The 17,855-nt window shown below is 37.4% G+C and overlaps 1 protein-coding gene, 1 long non-coding RNA gene and 3 other non-coding genes across 7 annotated transcripts in view; 2 read left to right on the top strand and 3 right to left on the bottom strand.

Annotated features, from left to right (window-relative positions):
• Positions 1–455: 455 nt before the first annotated feature.
• Positions 456–552, bottom strand: TRNAY-GUA (transfer RNA tyrosine (anticodon GUA)). Its single transcript has 2 exons — positions 516–552; positions 456–491 (listed from the first exon to the last, which is right to left on the bottom strand). It is a non-coding gene; the product is annotated as a tRNA-Tyr (tRNA).
• A 255-nt stretch (positions 553–807) lies between these two features.
• On the top strand, positions 808–3,683 carry LOC149269576 (uncharacterized). The gene is made up of 4 exons (XR_016269012.1): positions 808–2,104; positions 2,466–2,826; positions 2,908–3,200; positions 3,283–3,683. It is a non-coding gene; the product is annotated as an uncharacterized LOC149269576 (long non-coding RNA).
• Positions 3,684–4,425: 742 nt separating this feature from the next.
• On the top strand, positions 4,426–4,525 carry TRNAY-GUA (transfer RNA tyrosine (anticodon GUA)). Its single transcript has 2 exons — positions 4,426–4,462; positions 4,490–4,525. It is a non-coding gene; the product is annotated as a tRNA-Tyr (tRNA).
• A 435-nt stretch (positions 4,526–4,960) lies between these two features.
• TRNAY-GUA (transfer RNA tyrosine (anticodon GUA)) lies at positions 4,961–5,053 on the bottom strand. The gene is made up of 2 exons: positions 5,017–5,053; positions 4,961–4,996 (listed from the first exon to the last, which is right to left on the bottom strand). It is a non-coding gene; the product is annotated as a tRNA-Tyr (tRNA).
• Positions 5,054–5,179: 126 nt separating this feature from the next.
• Positions 5,180–17,855, bottom strand: part of dpp (decapentaplegic morphogen) — a 51,188-nt gene continuing 38,512 nt past the window's right edge. Inside the window, exons 1-3 of one of the 3 annotated variants that reach the window (XM_018004751.2) lie at positions 14,988–16,861; positions 10,554–11,438; positions 5,180–7,239 (exon numbers count right to left, since the gene is read on the bottom strand). In XM_018004751.2, coding sequence (XP_017860240.1) covers positions 6,353–7,239; positions 10,554–11,424 — 1,758 coding nt within the window. In that variant the 5' untranslated portion in view covers positions 11,425–11,438; positions 14,988–16,861 and the 3' untranslated portion in view covers positions 5,180–6,352. Of the gene's footprint in view, positions 7,240–10,553; positions 11,439–11,545; positions 12,078–14,987; positions 16,862–17,855 lie in introns of those variants that run through there. The other 2 variants (XM_089463428.1, XM_018004752.2) reach the window with 2 other exon arrangements.

The following is a 17,855-nucleotide window of genomic DNA, read 5'->3' on the forward strand; positions in this document are numbered from 1 at the left end:
GGCTTTGTTGCACGTCTGCCGGTTGCCCCTTGGGGAGACGATGAGTCGCAGCCACGAAGCGGCACAGCGTCTGGCCATGCAAATTGGGCTGCATACAATTGTTGCCTTTCTCTGGGTAGCCCATATAAATTAAATTCAACTTTAAAGCGATCAATGTTAAATGCGAATAAATTAATCAGACAATAATTCACTTGTGCAAGCTCAACTATTATTAAATATTGCTATATCAGAGATATGTACATATATATACAATATGCATATTTCAGTCTCGAGAAAACTAGAATTTCAATTTGTGTCCCTTACTCATTTAATGCACTAAAAATATATAGAAAATAATAATAATAAAACTAATTTGTTATGTAAATCGCATAAAATATATTTTTTTCTATATTTATATTACTCATTTTAATAATTACAATTTTTAAAAATAAATAAAAGAAAAAAATTTTACAAGATCCTTCGAGCCGGATTTGAACCAGCGACCTATGGATGTCTACACTTTCAATATCTTCACTCTACAGTCCACCGCTCTACCAACTGAGCTATCGAAGGTCGATGAGCAACGTGCGCCAAAACGCATAAATGAGCAAACGACGCGAATGGTGTTTATCAGCGAGCAAGTGAGCGAGTGAGCAAGCGAGCGAACGTTGAATAAATCAAAACGTTTGCCAGTCAGTGTATGCTTGTATGTGTGCGTGCGCTCTTGAGCGAAAGCTGTGCCAAGCGTGTGAGTGTGCGAGCGAGAGATAAGAGCTTTGCTGCGCAAGCAATGAACGTAGCGATGTTATTGTTGTTGCTGCTGCTGCTGTTGTTGTTTTCGAATTGGATTTTCGTCTGTTATTTCGGTGGATCAAACAACGGCGCTTAGACGTGTAAACAAAGAGGGGTGCTGCATTGCTATCACGGCAACAATTAACGGGGCCACCTAGAAAAACGCTGTCCATGACTCATCCGCCTCTGCGGCAGGCTGAGGGACTTCGCCTGTGGCCAAGCCAAAAAGTGAATCATGCAGCAAACACGCGCCCAAAGCAACAAGAAACTAAATCTTTAGAGCTGTGCCTTATCAGCAAGCAAGAGGCAGGTGGGCACGCACTTGGCTTCTTGGCCTGGCCTAGAACAAACTACCGCAGCGACAGGGGCTACAGCGGCAACAGCAACGGCAGCGGCGGCGCCTCGCAAAGTGTTTGCTGATAAGTGAGACGGCTCACACACGAGGCCCAGGCCAGCAGAGGATAGCAGAACGGAGCGGTATACTTAACAAACCAATTAGGATGCCAAAAACACAAAAAGGGAAGGCAGCAAGTCATAAAACAAAGAACAAGTAGGCGTGAGCTGTGTGTGAATGTGACTGACCGCCAGATACCCTGTATGAGAGTGCACAAAGACAAGGAACTGCAATTTGAATATATGTTTTTGGTCAATATAGCTATTATACTCTATATAACGTTACTAAGTTAATCTATATTAATACATACTGTTGGTCTGTAATATTCGTCAGATTAATGGTAATTGAAAATCACTTAATATATTGATATTTGATAGAGACCAGAATATACCCTGTATATAGATGTTAATATTTATTTGTAGCTCGAGATAAAGATACCCTGTATGTGAGTGACTACACTCGGATATATAATTTACAGCAACTCAGATCTTCCTACCATCAGTAAATACAGGGTATCAAGTAACTAAGCGTGCATTTGTGGAAATATCAGTTAATCTATATATGTATACAATATATATTGTATATAGAAGTATGGCTAGCAGAGCGAAAAAACTGACAGCTTACGGTTAATTACTGACAAAAACACACACACTCACGGGTACACACACACACACACACACATAAATATATATAAGGAGCGCCTTGCGGCAATTTGTGTGATCCATTGAGCAACGTATGAGAGCTAAAAATGAAGGAAATTCTATATAGATATGTATGTACGTATATACATATACATATATATATATACAGCATATTGGATCGATTGCCCAAACTGTCTTGTTAGATAAGAAAATGATGGGCCCTTTCGGGCCGAGGGTGAGCGTGCCCGGCGGGGGGCGCGTCCAGCGCATCGCCAGAGGAGAGCATAATTTCGGTCAGGTAACTAGTTATGTTCATAATTTTTTTAAGAATGACTCAAATAGTTTTGCCCTCGGCTTATCACGATGGAACGATCTAAAGAGTTTCTCTAGTTTTCCTTTCGGTTTAGCTCTCTTGATGTTGGTATCAATTTCCTGCGATGATTGAATGAATCTTTAGTTTTTCTTCTTCGTCGTTTTTGGTATGTGGGCGTCTTATCGCTTGGTCAAAATCTACAAAGAAAAAATTGCCAAGTTCCGGGAAATTTTCAAACACCTTTCCTTCTGCTCTCTCAATTTTTGACAACATTTTGTACTTAGTTTTATTTTATTTAGCAACTAATCTGAAATTCCGACTGCTGCGCCCCTTGCTCCGTTTGCAGCATCTTTTTAGCCGCTCGGATGAGTCATTTAATTGAGCCGAAAATTGACTTTGTAGTGCACTACAGAACCGGGATAAATTAATTTACCGAACCTTGATAAAAACGAAGAAGCAGAAGAAGAAGAAGAGCAGACGCAGTAAATAAATAAAATCCAATCATGACTCACACGGATTCGAAACTTGTCTTGGCTCGTCTCTAGTCGACTCGAACTCAGAATCTTGATGCTCTTTTATAAAAAGAGAAAAGTATATTAGCTTTGTGCGTGGTCCATCTGGATACATGTCCATATGTCCGTCTGTCCGTCCTTCCGACTGTCTAACCCTCCTGCTCTACGTTCGACCGACTGGCAAGTCAAGTAGAGGTAAGTAAATACCCCTAAGAGGCGTGGTGTTAGAGGTAGAACAAAAGAATTATAACTTCACTTTATATTGGTATTCTACAGGGTCGTAGGAAATCGAGAAATTGCAGGAGGAACTCCTCTAGCCTCTACTTTCCACAGCAAGACCAATGAGTTATACATATATCCTTGAGGTATATCGAAACGTGAATGCACCGCATTTATACCGTGAGCAAGTATTGTACAGCTGTTAACACCCGGCATAGACATTTGTACTTGTTGTTCTGAGATATTCTATAAATAGCCTCAAGTCGTTTTCCTTTCTATACATACATATATGTGACAAAAACCTCAATTTACTTGTCTGGCACAATCCTCCTTATCAGCTGGCCATATATGTATGTATGTGCATATAAATAATCGAGTACAAACATATAATAATCGCGTTCTTTTCTATAACAAATGTTGCATCATATTTAGATCGCCAGCTGATTGATTCGCGCCATTTGCCTTGATGCCTCTTTGTGTATTGGTGACTGCGTTTGTATTGGTGCGTTTTTCAATTGAGAGCTTTCATTGTTTACGAGGCGAGCTTTGAGCTTAACCAACTGCACTGTGCATGTGAACCATGCGTGTGATCTATAATTAACTTATGGATACTAAATATAGAATTCCAAGTTCAAAAATTGAAAATGAGAAAGTAAACATGTAAATTTAATATATAATATTATTTCAAAACAATTTTATTTATGTTGTTAATATTTGTTTTTATATATCAAAAATATTTAAATTGTAATTGATATACTAATATACATTTAATATTAATCGGAATGTATTAAAAAAAAAAAGAAAAGGAAAAGTTAATTTTTGTTACAAATAGAGTTTGGTCCAAAATATTACTTTATGATATATATAAAAATTATATGAAACGGAAAACTATTTAAATGAACTTTAAACATGTATTTTATTCAGGATACTTTTTTTTTCAATATGCGAACATTTCCAGAAATTTTGTGTCATTTTATTTTTTAACAAATTAGAAAACTTTTCAATTATTGTATTAAGAAAATCAAAATAAATACAAATATAAAATACTTAAATAAATATTTATGTTGATTATCAAAAAAATATATTACTTATATTCATTATTGATTGTAATATACTAAAATAGACATTAGTAAATTGCTATTATTAACTATCTATCTATTATGCTCGCTCTTTAGTTTTCCGCAGGGAAGCGAGCATGCTTCTTGGCAAATGTTCGCGATTAAGCGCCACGCGTTACGTTTTTCATCCGAATCTAAATATCAGTGCGAACATTGGGTGATTTTTGTACATTCACAATAGTTTGTTTTTATTGCGTTTATCTGGAATGCCTGCGAGCACTTAAGTTCGCGTGCACTCGCTATCATCTTATCGACAGCACACGTAATGCCCGCTGCTCCGGTAAGCGGATAAGCGGGCAGCGGGCAGCGGGCAGCGCTTAGCTTTTATGCTGCGATAAGCATTTGCATTCACTTTTGTTTAATGCGATCGAAATTGTTGTTGTCTTGCTCTGATTGGTCTTCAAAATTGTCTTCGAAAGCTATTTTTAAACCGAATTGGGGCGACGCCATATATAGACCTTCGATAGCTCAGTTGGTAGAGCGGTGGACTGTAGACAGTGAAACACAAGTGTAGTGTAGATATCCATAGGTCGCTGGTTCAAATCCGGCTCGAAGGATCATGGTAATTTTTTTTTTTTTTTTTTTTTTTAATAAAAAAGAGAATTTGGAATTAAAGTATAAGGTTATTATTAATTAAGTAGATTAAGTAATGAGAAAAATGCAAGACATTTAAACAGGTGTAACTAAATACACATAGTTAACAGATATATAGTATTATTATAGATGATTTTAAAATAATTTTTTTACAGCTTACCTTAAGATATAGAAATATATATTATATTTTTTATTGATGTTTATTATCAATTAAATATGTGTATTCAAATTGTACTATTAAATTTAATTAAAAAAGTAAAGTAATATATATAAATAAGTAAATATTTATAAAAGTCATTTTCTAGTTTTCTGTATGATATATACGAAATTTTCGAAATACGCAACCAAATTTAAGATAAAATGCAATAAATAAAAATAAAAAAATAAAAAAATTGAAATCCTTCGAGCCGGATTTGAACCAGCGACCTATGGATATCTACTCGTATTTCACCGTCTACAGTCCACCGCTCTACCAACTGAGCTATCGAAGGTACATAGAGACGGGGGATTTTCGGCTATTGTTAAGCTACTCACCTCGACGCGCAACGAAAATTTTTCGACAACGCTGAACAGCAACTCGAAAAAAATCTATTTATAGTAAATAAAAAGGCAGAGCGTTTAAATTGTTTTTATATGTTTTTTTAATACGATTTTTTCATTTATATTTTTTCAACTTTCTTCATCATGATCACCATCTTCATCATCATCATCAGCATTGTTTTTAAATAAATAAAATAATAAAAATTTATAAGAAAATTACAAAATAAAATGGCGCGCTCCTCTATGCCAGGCGCAGTTACGTTTCGACATTTGCTTTTCGAGTACTTTCTTTTCTTCTGTTTTTGTTTCTTTTTTTTTTTACTTTTTACTAATTTTTTCCAACATGCTGCTTAAATGTAATAAATTAAATGCTAGATTAATTTATGTATATTTAACATACGATTATTATATTCGAGTTTAGCTTAAAACGCATAACAATAAACGATAGTTTTTTTGTTGTTTTTTTTTTCTTTCAATTTTTGTTTTTGTTTATATTTAATTTAGTTTTTAGTTGTAGTTTAACTTTAGTTTTAACCTTTCATTTAGTTAATAAGTTTTTAGCTTTGATTTATGATACATTTTACTCTTAGTTTTGGGGAACGAACTTGAATACCTCTGCAAGGTAAATCAATATAGCTATATATATAAATATATATATATTTATAATAATTTCAAGTTTTCTACTCTTTGCAGGACATTCTCGTTAGCCTGATTCGATTTTTACATAGCTTAGCATTAGCTTTTCTATACAATTTGTTCAATTCAGCGAGATACAAAAGTATCTCAGAGTGCGGTCTATGGCATTTTGTTTGTTGACTGCTGGGGGGTTGGGGCGTGATGGCGTGGGGCGTGGGGGCATGGTGGGGCGGCTATTTACAGTTGTTGCTTGCGTCTCGGCGTTTGGCTCTGTGCAACATTTCCAAAGCCTGGCTGTGGAAAGTGACAGAGACGGCGGCGGCGGACCCTTGAGAGCCTGGAGTCCTGGGAGTCCTGGTAGGCCAGGAGGCTGGGGCTGGTCGGTCGCTTGTGGTGGCTGCATTTCGCTCTACATACAATTAAAGTCTACGATTTACACTTAAAATTCAAATATTCAGTCCATTTTGTTTGCGTTGTGTTTAAAGCATTGACGGCTTGGAACCAAACAGCATTAGATGCTCTCTCTCTCTCTCTCTCACTTGCTCACTCACTTTCTCTCTCTCTCTCTCTCTCGCTGCTTCTGCTTCTGCTTTCAGTTTGTGCTGCTCTGCGGCTTATCGACAGCCACAGCCCACAACTGTCATATCCTGATAGTTCTTGAGCACAACTGTCCTTTGGTCATTGAGATAGAGCATCGAGATGCCCTCCAGCTGCGTGGGCACGCAGCACGCCTTTGGTACCTTCCCTGGATTGATATTATTGACTAAGGTCTGGACGACCGCGTGGTTTGTGGAGTTCAGGTGGTCGGCCAGCGGAAACGGACACTTGCCGTGGCAGTAGTACGCGTCGTAGCCGGGCGGCGCGACAATCCAGTCGCTCCAGCCCACGTCCTGGAAGTCCACGTAGAGCGAATGCCGTCTGCAGGTCTCCTCGTGGTTCTTGCGGCGCGAGCGCCGCTGGTGGCGCCGGTTGCGGCCGCCGCCGTTGCCGCCGCCGCCCTCCCGCGCGCCCACGTCCCGGATCGAGCGCGACTTGTGCCGCCCGTCGTCCGTGTAGGTGAAGAGCAGCGGCTGCTTGTGCTGCCACTCCTCGTGCGCCTCGTCCGCACTGCGGCGTAGGCGCACGTGGTGGTGCGGCGCCGGCTTCAGGGAGCGCATCGTGCGCACCTCCACCAGCAGCCCGAAGTTCTTCTGAGGTGTTGCCAGCCACCGATCAACGGCCGGTTGGACATCGAGACTCACCGTCTCTGTGCTGTTCAGGCGCACGGTCTTCGTGTCCAACAGCAAGTAGCTCGGCTCCCGGTGGCCCCGCACGCCCACCCGCGTTATGTCGTAGACGAGCACCTGGTAGCGCGTCCGGTTCACCGCCTGGCTAACGCTCAGCGCTGATCGCTGCAGCTGCAGCTCGGCGGCCTTCAGCTTCTCCTCGGCGGGAATGCTCTTCACATCGAAGTGCAGCCGAAACCGATGATGATGTGGAAATCTATCGTCGATTTTACTATCTGCAAATAGGGAAGAACGAGATGATGGAACATTAGCAAACTGTAGTTAAGAGATATAGGTATAAATTAAGACATATAAATAATATAATATATAAGATAAAATGACATGAAAATTTACTAGAATTGAAGTAGGAATAGAATGGAAATTCGATATAGTAAAGAAAAGAACTGAAAAAGCTAGAAGAGGTTAGAAACTGAATCTTAAAGAAGAAAAGGGTAGAGCTACATTTCATAGAATATAATTATATATATAATATTATAATATATTTTCATATATCTAATATTAGGAATTATTTATGTAGCTAAGAGGAAGAGTTTCACAAAAGTACGTGAAGCATACATTTATTATTATAATACTTCAGTAATAAATCAGAAAAATCTTAAGATATATAGAAAAGTACAACAAAGAAACGAAAATCGAAAAGAGAGAATAAAATAAGACATGATAACAAATTAGATTGAAATATATGAAAAGTATTTATGTTTAGAAGAAAGAAGAAGAGGAACTATTAAAAATTGAGAGATATATAATATAATTATGACGATATTTATACTTGATAGATATTCGATACATATATGAAAATATGTGTGTAGACATATGATAATATAACAAAACTTCAGAATTTGCCCTACTCAGAGAAATCATAAAAACCAGTTTTAGAAACAGGAACATATTTGTATATGTCTTTAATCTTGTATTGCGGAATAAATATAACAGAAAGCAGTTGAAAGAAACTCTTGATGAATATATAAATATTAAAAAAAAAAAGTATATTAAATATGCAGTTAATGGATTAGAATAAAATATAAATACACCAAAAGTATATACCAAATATACTGTAATAAATACTAAGCAAATGTGGGCTACAAAAAATGGCACATTCCCATGGCACGGCAGGGCGATTTAGCTTAGGATCTGCTCTCCCTCCCTCTCGGGCTCACGCTCTCTGTCGATCTCTCCCTCTCTCGCTCCCTCCCGTGCACGTTGGCTCGTCGTCTGTCGCCTACCTTTGTCGCAGCCGACTTTTACGACTGGCGCCTGCTGCAAAAGACCTGACCCACCCACCGAGAGCGCGCCGCAGCGGCTCTTGCGCACCGCCAAGGTGCAAGGTGCAAGGCGCAAATCTTAATTTGAATCGTGATGCGACGTAGGTGGAAGAAGCCGAGTAACAAAACTATCTCAAGTACCACGAAACAAAAGGAGGCGAACGAAAAGGAGTCGTAAACGCTGTGAGCCGCAGGACGAGCGACGAGCGGTGAGCGGCGAGCGGCGAGCGGCGAGCGGCGAGCGTTGAGCAAGGACCAAAACTCGAGACTCGAGCACGGCTTAGACACTTGGCTTTAAACACTTGGCAGTGCTACCTGATTTATTATATGTATAGATGTGTGTGTTTGTGCCTCTCTTACACACACACACACACACACACTCTCTCCCTCTCCCTCTCCCACTCTGTGCTATCTGGCCTAACTGCTTTATTGTTCATCCCCTCTAATCCTGTGGAAAATAATGCGAAATACGCTTTAATAATAATTGTTATTTTTACAAACACAATATAAAAGCCATTTGGCGCATGCGCTAAACGTTCCGGGTGTAATTCTCTAGAAAAATTTCAAGGTCACATTTGGGTTAAGAGTTTGCGGCCAACAGCGCAGGTAATCCAGGACACTGCGCGAGAGAGAGAGAGAGAGAGAGAGCGTGCTAGCGTTACCTGTGCTCCTTTCTGCTGTCCTTTCATTTGAAGCTGCGGAATTTCCGCGTGATTCCTCAACGCTTGCGTGAATGATGAAACGTATGCGCAGATACCTGTAAAGGTGGCTCTGTCGGCTCGGGGCAGGTATGCAAATCGCTTAGATGAACTGCAATTTCGAGGGAAAATCCTGGCCGTCGCTTCATTCGCGTTTCACTAGCGGAAAGTACGCGTTGCTCAAATTCAGATTTTAAGTGCGGCCGCCAGTGCGAGCCAACTGCCACTGCCACACGGCGGGCAGGTGCAAATAGGTGGCCCTAGGGCCATAGTGCACGCAATTCCCATATCCTAATTTTATTTAGCTGCAGAACTTTTTACTTGCACCAAGACTTTCTATAGAAAATCTATAATATATATTGTATATTCTAATGTCTAGGTCTTAAGTAATTCTTTGGGATGTATTCTATATAATGCTGACTAAAATTTTAAAAATAATTCATACGGAAATTTTGAATTCTTACTACAAATTCTAAATTCATATTTGCTGTTAGACTTTTAAGCTACTCTATTTGTCAATATATATTATATTCTAGTTTTTGAAAGTTGTACTTCTAGAAACATAAAGTTTGTAGTTCCGCCTCCTCCTTCTCCTCTACCTCTTGAGTAATTCTTCACTATCTGTTATGACTAGAAGTCTTTAATTTAGTCTGTTATCAGCTTTCAAAATAGCATAAATAAATTTATTTTACATTTCAGAATTTTAAAAATATTTCGTCTTCAAGTTTTGATCAAATTTAATAGTTAATAAGCCTAGCATTTAATGTTGCTGGAAAACATAAACTATCTCTATATTTGTTATATGGATTTTATATTTTATTTATATTGTTTTCAGAAAATTATATATAAATTAAAAAAGCATTAAAATATTAAAAAAAAAAATAATATTGAATATTAATAAATTTAACTCATTTTATAAAAAAAAAAAACAAAAAAAAAAACAGCTACATATATTTGTTTTAATCAATTAATATTGTTTAATGAACATTTACATAAAATTAAATGTTGTTTAAACATAAATGTATAGTAATAAATATTAATTGAATAATTGAGTATCTAAAAATATTATTATTAGTTTTTTAATAATTCCATTAGAAATCGTTCAAATAAAAGGAATTTATTTACTGATTTATATATTCTACTTTATATATTTATTATTTATGTTCTATTCAAGAATTTGGCATCTTAAGGAATCTCTACTTTTTAGATTATAAAAATATAATATACTATGTTAAAAGGTATTTAGGGAAAAAGTTATCAAATTCGAGATCAAAATTATTCCATCAAAATGGTTTATGCGGAAACATTACGATGAAACTGGAAAATAACTAAAATGTTTGTGAATATATCAAATACGAGATGCCTCAACTAGCTCTAGATACAGTTCTGAATATCAGGTGAACTATTGCATATAGAATATGCAGATTAGCTAAGCCTAGCCAAAGCTCTTTCTACACTGCCTCTCCCTCTCTCTCTCCCACTCAAGTGATATATATGGTAATTGGTGTATATATTATATAGAGCATTCATATGGATAATCTAGAACTGAATCAAGTTTCATGCACTCACCTTTATGTGTAAAACTTCGGACAGTGTTCGCTGATTTGGTCAGGAGTCCCGGCTTGGGTATATTCACGGAATCGATTTCGTGTCCCATGATCTGGGCGTAGAGATTCTTCATGGCCTCCGGTATGATGATTTTGGATCTGTCGATCTTCGGCGGCCGCTTCATGTTGAACAGCGAGAGCAGGCTGTTCTCGATTTCGACTAGAGTGGATGGATCCGGCTTGACCTTGTCCTTGATGATCTCCTTGCTGCTGTAGGTGGCTGGCTCGTCCTCGGCGATGATTGCGTCCGCGATGCCCGGCACTTCGTACTTCCCCAGTATGCTGTCCGTGCTCTCGAATGGGGCGGCGTCAACTGAAGCGGGGGCGGGGCCAAACACTTGTATATGCGGCGCTGCTGTTGTTGTTGTTGTTGTAGTAGTAGTTGTTGTTTTTGTGTGTGTTTGTTGTTGTTTTGGCTGGTTTTTGGCCATTTTGTTAGTTGATTTAGTATGCTTATGCTGCTTATGCTTATTTTTGGAATTTTTGGAATATTCTAATTGGTCTGTTCTTGATTTATGCACTTCGTTATATTGTTTTAATGCAACGGCGCTTGTTTGCTGTTGCTGTTTCATATTTATATCACTATCACTCTTGTTGTTGTTATTATTGAGTAGCAACTCATTGAATGGATTAAATGCTTTAGCTAATGCTGTTGTTGTTGTTGCTGCTGCTGTTGCTGTTTTAGTATTAATTATGGCCTTAGTCGTCGTTGTTGTTGTTGTTGTTGGCGCTATCGCTGCGATAAATCTGGTCGATATATCCTCGGTGCTAGCAACTTGAACGATCGTTTGAAAAGTCGCCAGCACTGCGAGGAGTAGAAGCCATGCGCGCATGGTCGCTTGCAACTCTGAAACGATACAAAAACATAGGAAATTTCATTTAGCATTTGTCGATAGGGTTAAAAACGACGCCGGCAGCGCAGCCGGCAGCGCCAGCCACTCGAACTCAACTCACTCAACTTGTGTAGCGCGTGCGCCCTGTGCCAGAGCGAGATGACTATACCGTGCGCACCGCACACACACACACTCGCACAATGCGTTTGCGGCTGCGCGCTCTGAGCGCAGCGTAGCGCCGTTTTGAGTGTGAGAGCGCGCATTGAGTGACTTTCGTTGTTGTTGCTGCTTGATGTAAGTGTGTGAGTGTGTGTGCGAGATGGTCAGGTAGCAGCTTCCTTAAGCACAGTTTTATGACCAGCGAAAGGTGCGTGCATGCGTCCTGCCGGCAACAATGCGAACAAACTGAGCTGTGGCTCATTGGCTGACGCACACACACACACAGAGCGAGAGTGTGAGTAAATGGGAGAGAGAGCGAACCACTCAGTTTTGAGTGTTTTCTGTGTGGTGTTGCAATCGCGGCGGACATTGCACCTTTTCGGGCTGACACACGATCTCAGCTATGCAGCAGCGATTTGTGTCTACGCTTAGAAATTCAATACAAATCAAACATACATACACATACACGCACACACACACACACACCTGTTCGAGAGTGGGGTGTTTGGCGTAGAAATAAGAGAAGCCAACGGGGCCGTCATAATTTTTCGTCATTTTTCAATATTTCATGTAAGACGAACTTATCGGCCCTTTTTTGATTTATACACAGGGCGGCATTTCAATCGAGTTCAATCGGACAATTTCCAACATTGTCACTATCTGAGTTCTTGGGGAAAATTTATGAAAATTATTTATTAAAAGTATTTTCTATATAGATTTCTAGTTTCTTCTTATGGGCTATAAATTTGTTCAGATTTCTATCTCAAAGATGAGTCCCGTAGCCTGCCTAGGCGCACCTTAAGCAGGTCTACGTGGCCCTCACACACACACATACACGCACACACACATGCGCACACGAACAACAAATTACATGTTGTTTTTCACATAAAGATTAAAATCTTATCTAAAACGAGGCGGCAAAGGAATTTTCAAAAAACAAAAAATATATATGTATATATCGTAGAAGAAGAAGAACATTTCGATTCGAATTAGTTGGCACACGCTGGGGGGTGTCTTTTATTTTGTACCTCGTCGAAGATCTTCGATAAGAGAGAAAAGGGCGCCCGAGGCTGAATGAAAATTTTCATAATAATGCATTAGACGTTTGACTTATCGAAATGCATTATGAAATTTTCATAATTTGTTTTCTCTAGTCTCTCAGTTTTTAATATCTTCCCAGAACAACTGAGAAAAGGAGTGAGATGAGCTGGGCGAGAGGAGGAAGGGAGAAGGAGGAGTCGGAGCAGCAGTCGCATACCTGCTGGCATTTCCGGGGGGTTTTCCGCTATTGAGCGCAATGCTGGGCTGGGCTTTTCCCAGCTGTCATTCAAGAGCGCAAAAAGCGAAAATGAAATAACTCGGCTAAGCATTTGACTCAAATTTCATCAAGTTTATATAATTTTTTACCACTTTTATTTTAGTTTTCCAGCATTTTTGCCAACTGACAAATTTTTTTAATGTTTTCCGGTTGGGCAATAGATGATATGGCAGACCATATATAGTAGACCATAACTGTGTCACACTCACACACTCACTCGACGAGTCAGCACAATATGCACTCAAAGATACAAAGATACACAGATACAAACAGAAACAGTTACAATGAGGCCAGAGCCAAATACAATTCATATTATGTCTTTTGGCCGATAATTTATGTGCCAAAGGACATTCGACGTGTCCTTTGTGGGCATTTGCCGACACGCACTCGGGACACTACGGCACTTTGTTGCCAGTTTCCCAGAATCCCGTTCGGGCGTCTATTACGATTATGATATATTATGAGAGTAGCCAGCGTGAAAATATTTTGATCGAACTGGCGATATGCCGAGGGAATTCCACTAAGTTGTAAAATTATTTGATATGAAAGGATGTTTGGAGTCATAAAATATATGGGAATTCAAGTGGAAACTGAGAATCTGAGACAAAGAATTTAGATATAGCTTTGCAATATACATAATTAAAAATATTTATAAGCCTTCATCTATCATGTTCAACTCTATATTACTTATATCAAATACATATAACTAAAAAAAAAACTAGATATAAAAACACAAACGTTTTTGATAGTTGTCATTTTTTTTTTTTTTGATAATTGCATTTACTTAATAAAAAGTGTTTAAAGAAACTTAAGAGAACGTGCTTAATTGCAATAGCTTTTTCTAGTGCATATACATATCGTATGTATGTATGTGTATGCTCATATGAGTGGTAAAACAAAGAAAATAGAAGTATTTAAACGAATATATTTCTATATATATAATCAATGTAAGTATATGATAAAAGAAAAACTAAATTAATAACATCTATAACATATATATATATATTAAAAAAAAAAAACTGTTTGAAAACTTAATTTAGCTGTTTATGAAAATATACAGCTATAGTTATCACTAATTAATTTAATTATGAAGAATTAAGCTAAAATGATATAATACATCAAACAATGAAGCAATTGGAATATCTTGAAGTATTTATTATATTTCATATATGTACATTTACTCGGAACAAATGAAGCTGCCTTTACAGAGATTATAATACTGAGTTAATAATTGTCAAGAAAAGTTATATACTGATAAAAAGTGTATATTTAATGTAAATCATATATGTCATCTATATATGATATATAATGAAGAAATTGAAATTTAGAAATAAAGACTTCGCTTTGTGGTACAATTTATTCAATTAAATATAATTTTTAGTAATAAACGGTTTATTTGTTTTCATTTAGAAGCTTAATTAGTTATCCCTGCTATAGAAATATATATATATTTAATAACATAAATATTAATATGTATATAAATATATAGAGATTTATGTGAATTTCAGTTTCTCATAAGAATCTGAAATGAGCTAAATTTGATCTACTCTTGATAAACTCTCCTAGTCAAAAACAAGCTATACATCAATCAATTCTATGCATGCAATTTACTTGGTATTTTATTAATACTAACTCTTTCGTATGCCTGCTGAATATGAGTGTAATGCCCTCAATAATCGAACACCTGTAAGAGTTATGTAAAACATTTGCCCTAACCAAAGTTAAATTCTTTTTTTTTTTTTTTTTTCTTTTCTTTGTATTTTCTTATTTTCCCATATCAAATGCAGCTCGAACCGAATATTTTGGTATCATATGAAAATGTAACCCAGCGATTATGCATATTGGCACAAGGGATCAATGTGAGAAAGAGAGGGTATATACATGTGTGTGTGTGTGTATGTGTGAGTGTGCAGTTCTCACAGTTGGCAAAGTTAAGTGAAGTTTGACCTAAGCTTAAAGGCAAATAGCGACGGGGCAGACACAGAGCGAGGGCGTGTGTGCGAGTGAGAGGGAGAGATAGCGAGAGGGAGTGAGAGCGCGCACTAGCTGCACTGAGCTCCGTGTGTGAACCAAATGTCAAACTCACCTCAGTCTTATAAAGTTTCCTATGTTTTCGGATAAGTCGAAATCTAGCTTGGAGTGTGTTTCCCTTTCTCGATAGATATATCGATGTGCATTCATATATACATATATAGTGTTGTATATGTTTATTGATTTAGTTTTTCTTTGATTTCTTGAGCTCTGTATTAATTTAAGTAAGCCGCGTATTTTGATGGATTGATTGCCTCGGCACTCAATCCCCCTGCGAGTCAGTTCCGCTTTTGACACTTGATAGATTTACGAGAGCGCGTCTTATCGCAGCTGCAATTGTTGCTGTTGCTGTTGCTGTTGTTGTAGTTGCTTTGGTTTCTCTCTTTTATGGATATTTGCACAATTTACAGCTGTTTTATTTGCTGCTTCTTCCACTTTGGCTACCGTTGCAGCAGTCGAAGGTAACCAACACAATTTTTATGTATAAATCACGCTTGCGTCAATATTTGATAGATCTTTGATAAATATACATGGGTGATACATATAGGTATGTATGTATGCATGTATGTATGCTTGTTTGTCTCTTTGTAAATCTCAGTCTGTGCTGTCTGCTTTTCGCTTGCGATAATTGTAGATGAAATAGATGAAATTCTTGTTGAAAATTTTATTGCCGCATTCGAGGCGCAGGCGCAGCCGCTGAGTCCACTGATTGTGTGTGTTTATTGTTGTTGTTGTTGTTGTCGTTGTCGTTGTCGTTGTTGTTGCCAGAGCACATGACACTGCAGCTAAGTATCTGTAAGATACTTTAAGCATTGGCACTTTCTTGTTGTTGTGTTTGCTTTTGTAATTGTTTCAAACTTTTTTACATTCAATTTGCGCTTTGGCTTTACAGCGCATTGCTGTTGCTGTTGTTGTTGTTGTTGTAGTTTCTGCTGACGGCACAGTTAAGCACATATTTCAAGAATAGTATAATACAAAATTATAACAAACAAATTTATGCAAAGTGAGAAACGAAAACTTTGCTGTTGCACTTCACATTTGAGATACTTTAGCTTTATCTTTATCTATAGCTATATCTTTATCTGCAGCTGTATCTTTGTTTTGATGCTATGGACATTCCGACACACACACAAACGCACACTCTGGCACACACACCCACTCGTACACTCGCACACACGCACGGCAAATTGTAATTTTCTTTTGTTTGATCAAATTTTTACGCCAATTTCTTGTTCACAGTTTTTTTTGCTGCTTCATTTTCTTCGGCTTTTGGCGTCGGGACCAAAGTATCAATATTGTTTTCGACTCGATCAGCGCTGTGGAACGACTAACGCCTCACTGTCTGGCTCTACCTGATTCGAGTTACAGGTAAGACGCGCACACGAGCGCCGAGCCGAATGCATTCTTCGGCTCTCAGTCGACTCGCTTCGCTTCGCCTCGTCTCGTCTCGCTGAGTGAAAACGAGCGCGCCGCGCGCTCACTCATGCTCTCACTCATGCTTACACTCACACACACACGGTCGCACACGCAGCAGTTCGCTCCCTCTCTGTGCTATTCTCTTTCGGCTGTGCGCTTTTGGCTCTCTGCAAGTTTTACTGTTGCTGTTGCCAATGATCATTATTTGATCGCGCATCCATCTCGCCTGAAGTTCCCTTTGCCACTGGCAGCCAGCGCGTCGTCAGTTTTTGCTTTCGTGCGCCGAACGAGTTCTTTTCTTTTCATTCTTTTTTTTTTGTCAATTGAGCTGAAAACTAAGCAGAGAGCGTCTCACTCACACTCACGTTCACACTCTCACGCACTCGCATTCGCGCACTCTCACAATAATTGAGTCAATGGCTGGCTCAGCTCTTTGAGCTTGAATCTGAGCTTTTTTCGAAGGGTGACTTATAAGAAAATGGACACCTCAAGAATTTCTGCGATGTTTTGAGAAACTTAAGCTAAGGATTTCAACTATGCGGAGACAGAATAAAATAAATATTTACTTAAAAGCTTGTATTGAAGATAATAAAATATATATAAAGTTTAAATTTAAATGAAATATTCTTATTTAGTTGAGTGCCTTTAAAATGAATTCTGTTTATAGCTTAAACTATAAATAATTCATTAAAAATATTTAGCTATATAAACAATAAGAGCAATAAAGTTATTTTTATTGCTTCACAGCTTGATATAAATTTAATTAAATATTTAAAAATTATATACTATTCCAAATTACTGCGAAATATTTAGTTTGAATAGGAAATATAATATATGTATTTATTTTTATATTATTTGTCATAATTTGGTTGATTTATTTTTGTATATTTATAGTTTATTTTTATTTATTTTATTTTTTATTTATAATTGTATTATGTTTAAAAAATCCAAATATTTATTTTATACATTTCCGAAATGTGGGAGAAAATTGACAGAGCATAAAATTGTTTATATATTTATATTTATTTATTTTATTTTTACGAAATCTTTTTATATTCTTTTAAAAAGTTATTGAAACTGTTTCTTAGTGCAATAAAGAAGTAAAAAATATTTTTTATATTAGTTTTTCATTTATTTTTATATATATTTTTTAAATTTTTTTTTTATATTATTTATTTATTAATTTCTATTTTATTTTCTATTTTGCTAGTTATATTTTTTAACTTTTTATTTGCCTCTGAATTATTCAAGCTTATATTTATTTTATGATTTATTTCTATTTTACTTTGAAGCGTTTGTTTTATTCTCTACTTACTTTGCCGGTAAATTTGAAGCTTTAACAATAAACAAAGCGTATCGCAAGCCAATGCCGTGTTGCACAGGTGAACATCGAACAAGGTAATAAAGCGAAAGAACAAAAAAATTAATCGAAGTGAAATGAAATTGGAAATACTCTTCGCTCGGGGAGTTGCACGCGCGCAATGAGCCGAGTATAAAACCAAACTGT

The sequence above is a fragment of the Drosophila arizonae genome, chromosome 3, assembly GCF_054131065.1.
Source record: "Drosophila arizonae isolate 15081-1271.41 chromosome 3, UAZ_ARI_1.0, whole genome shotgun sequence".
In the NCBI taxonomy this organism is placed as follows: domain Eukaryota; kingdom Metazoa; phylum Arthropoda; class Insecta; order Diptera; family Drosophilidae; genus Drosophila; species Drosophila arizonae.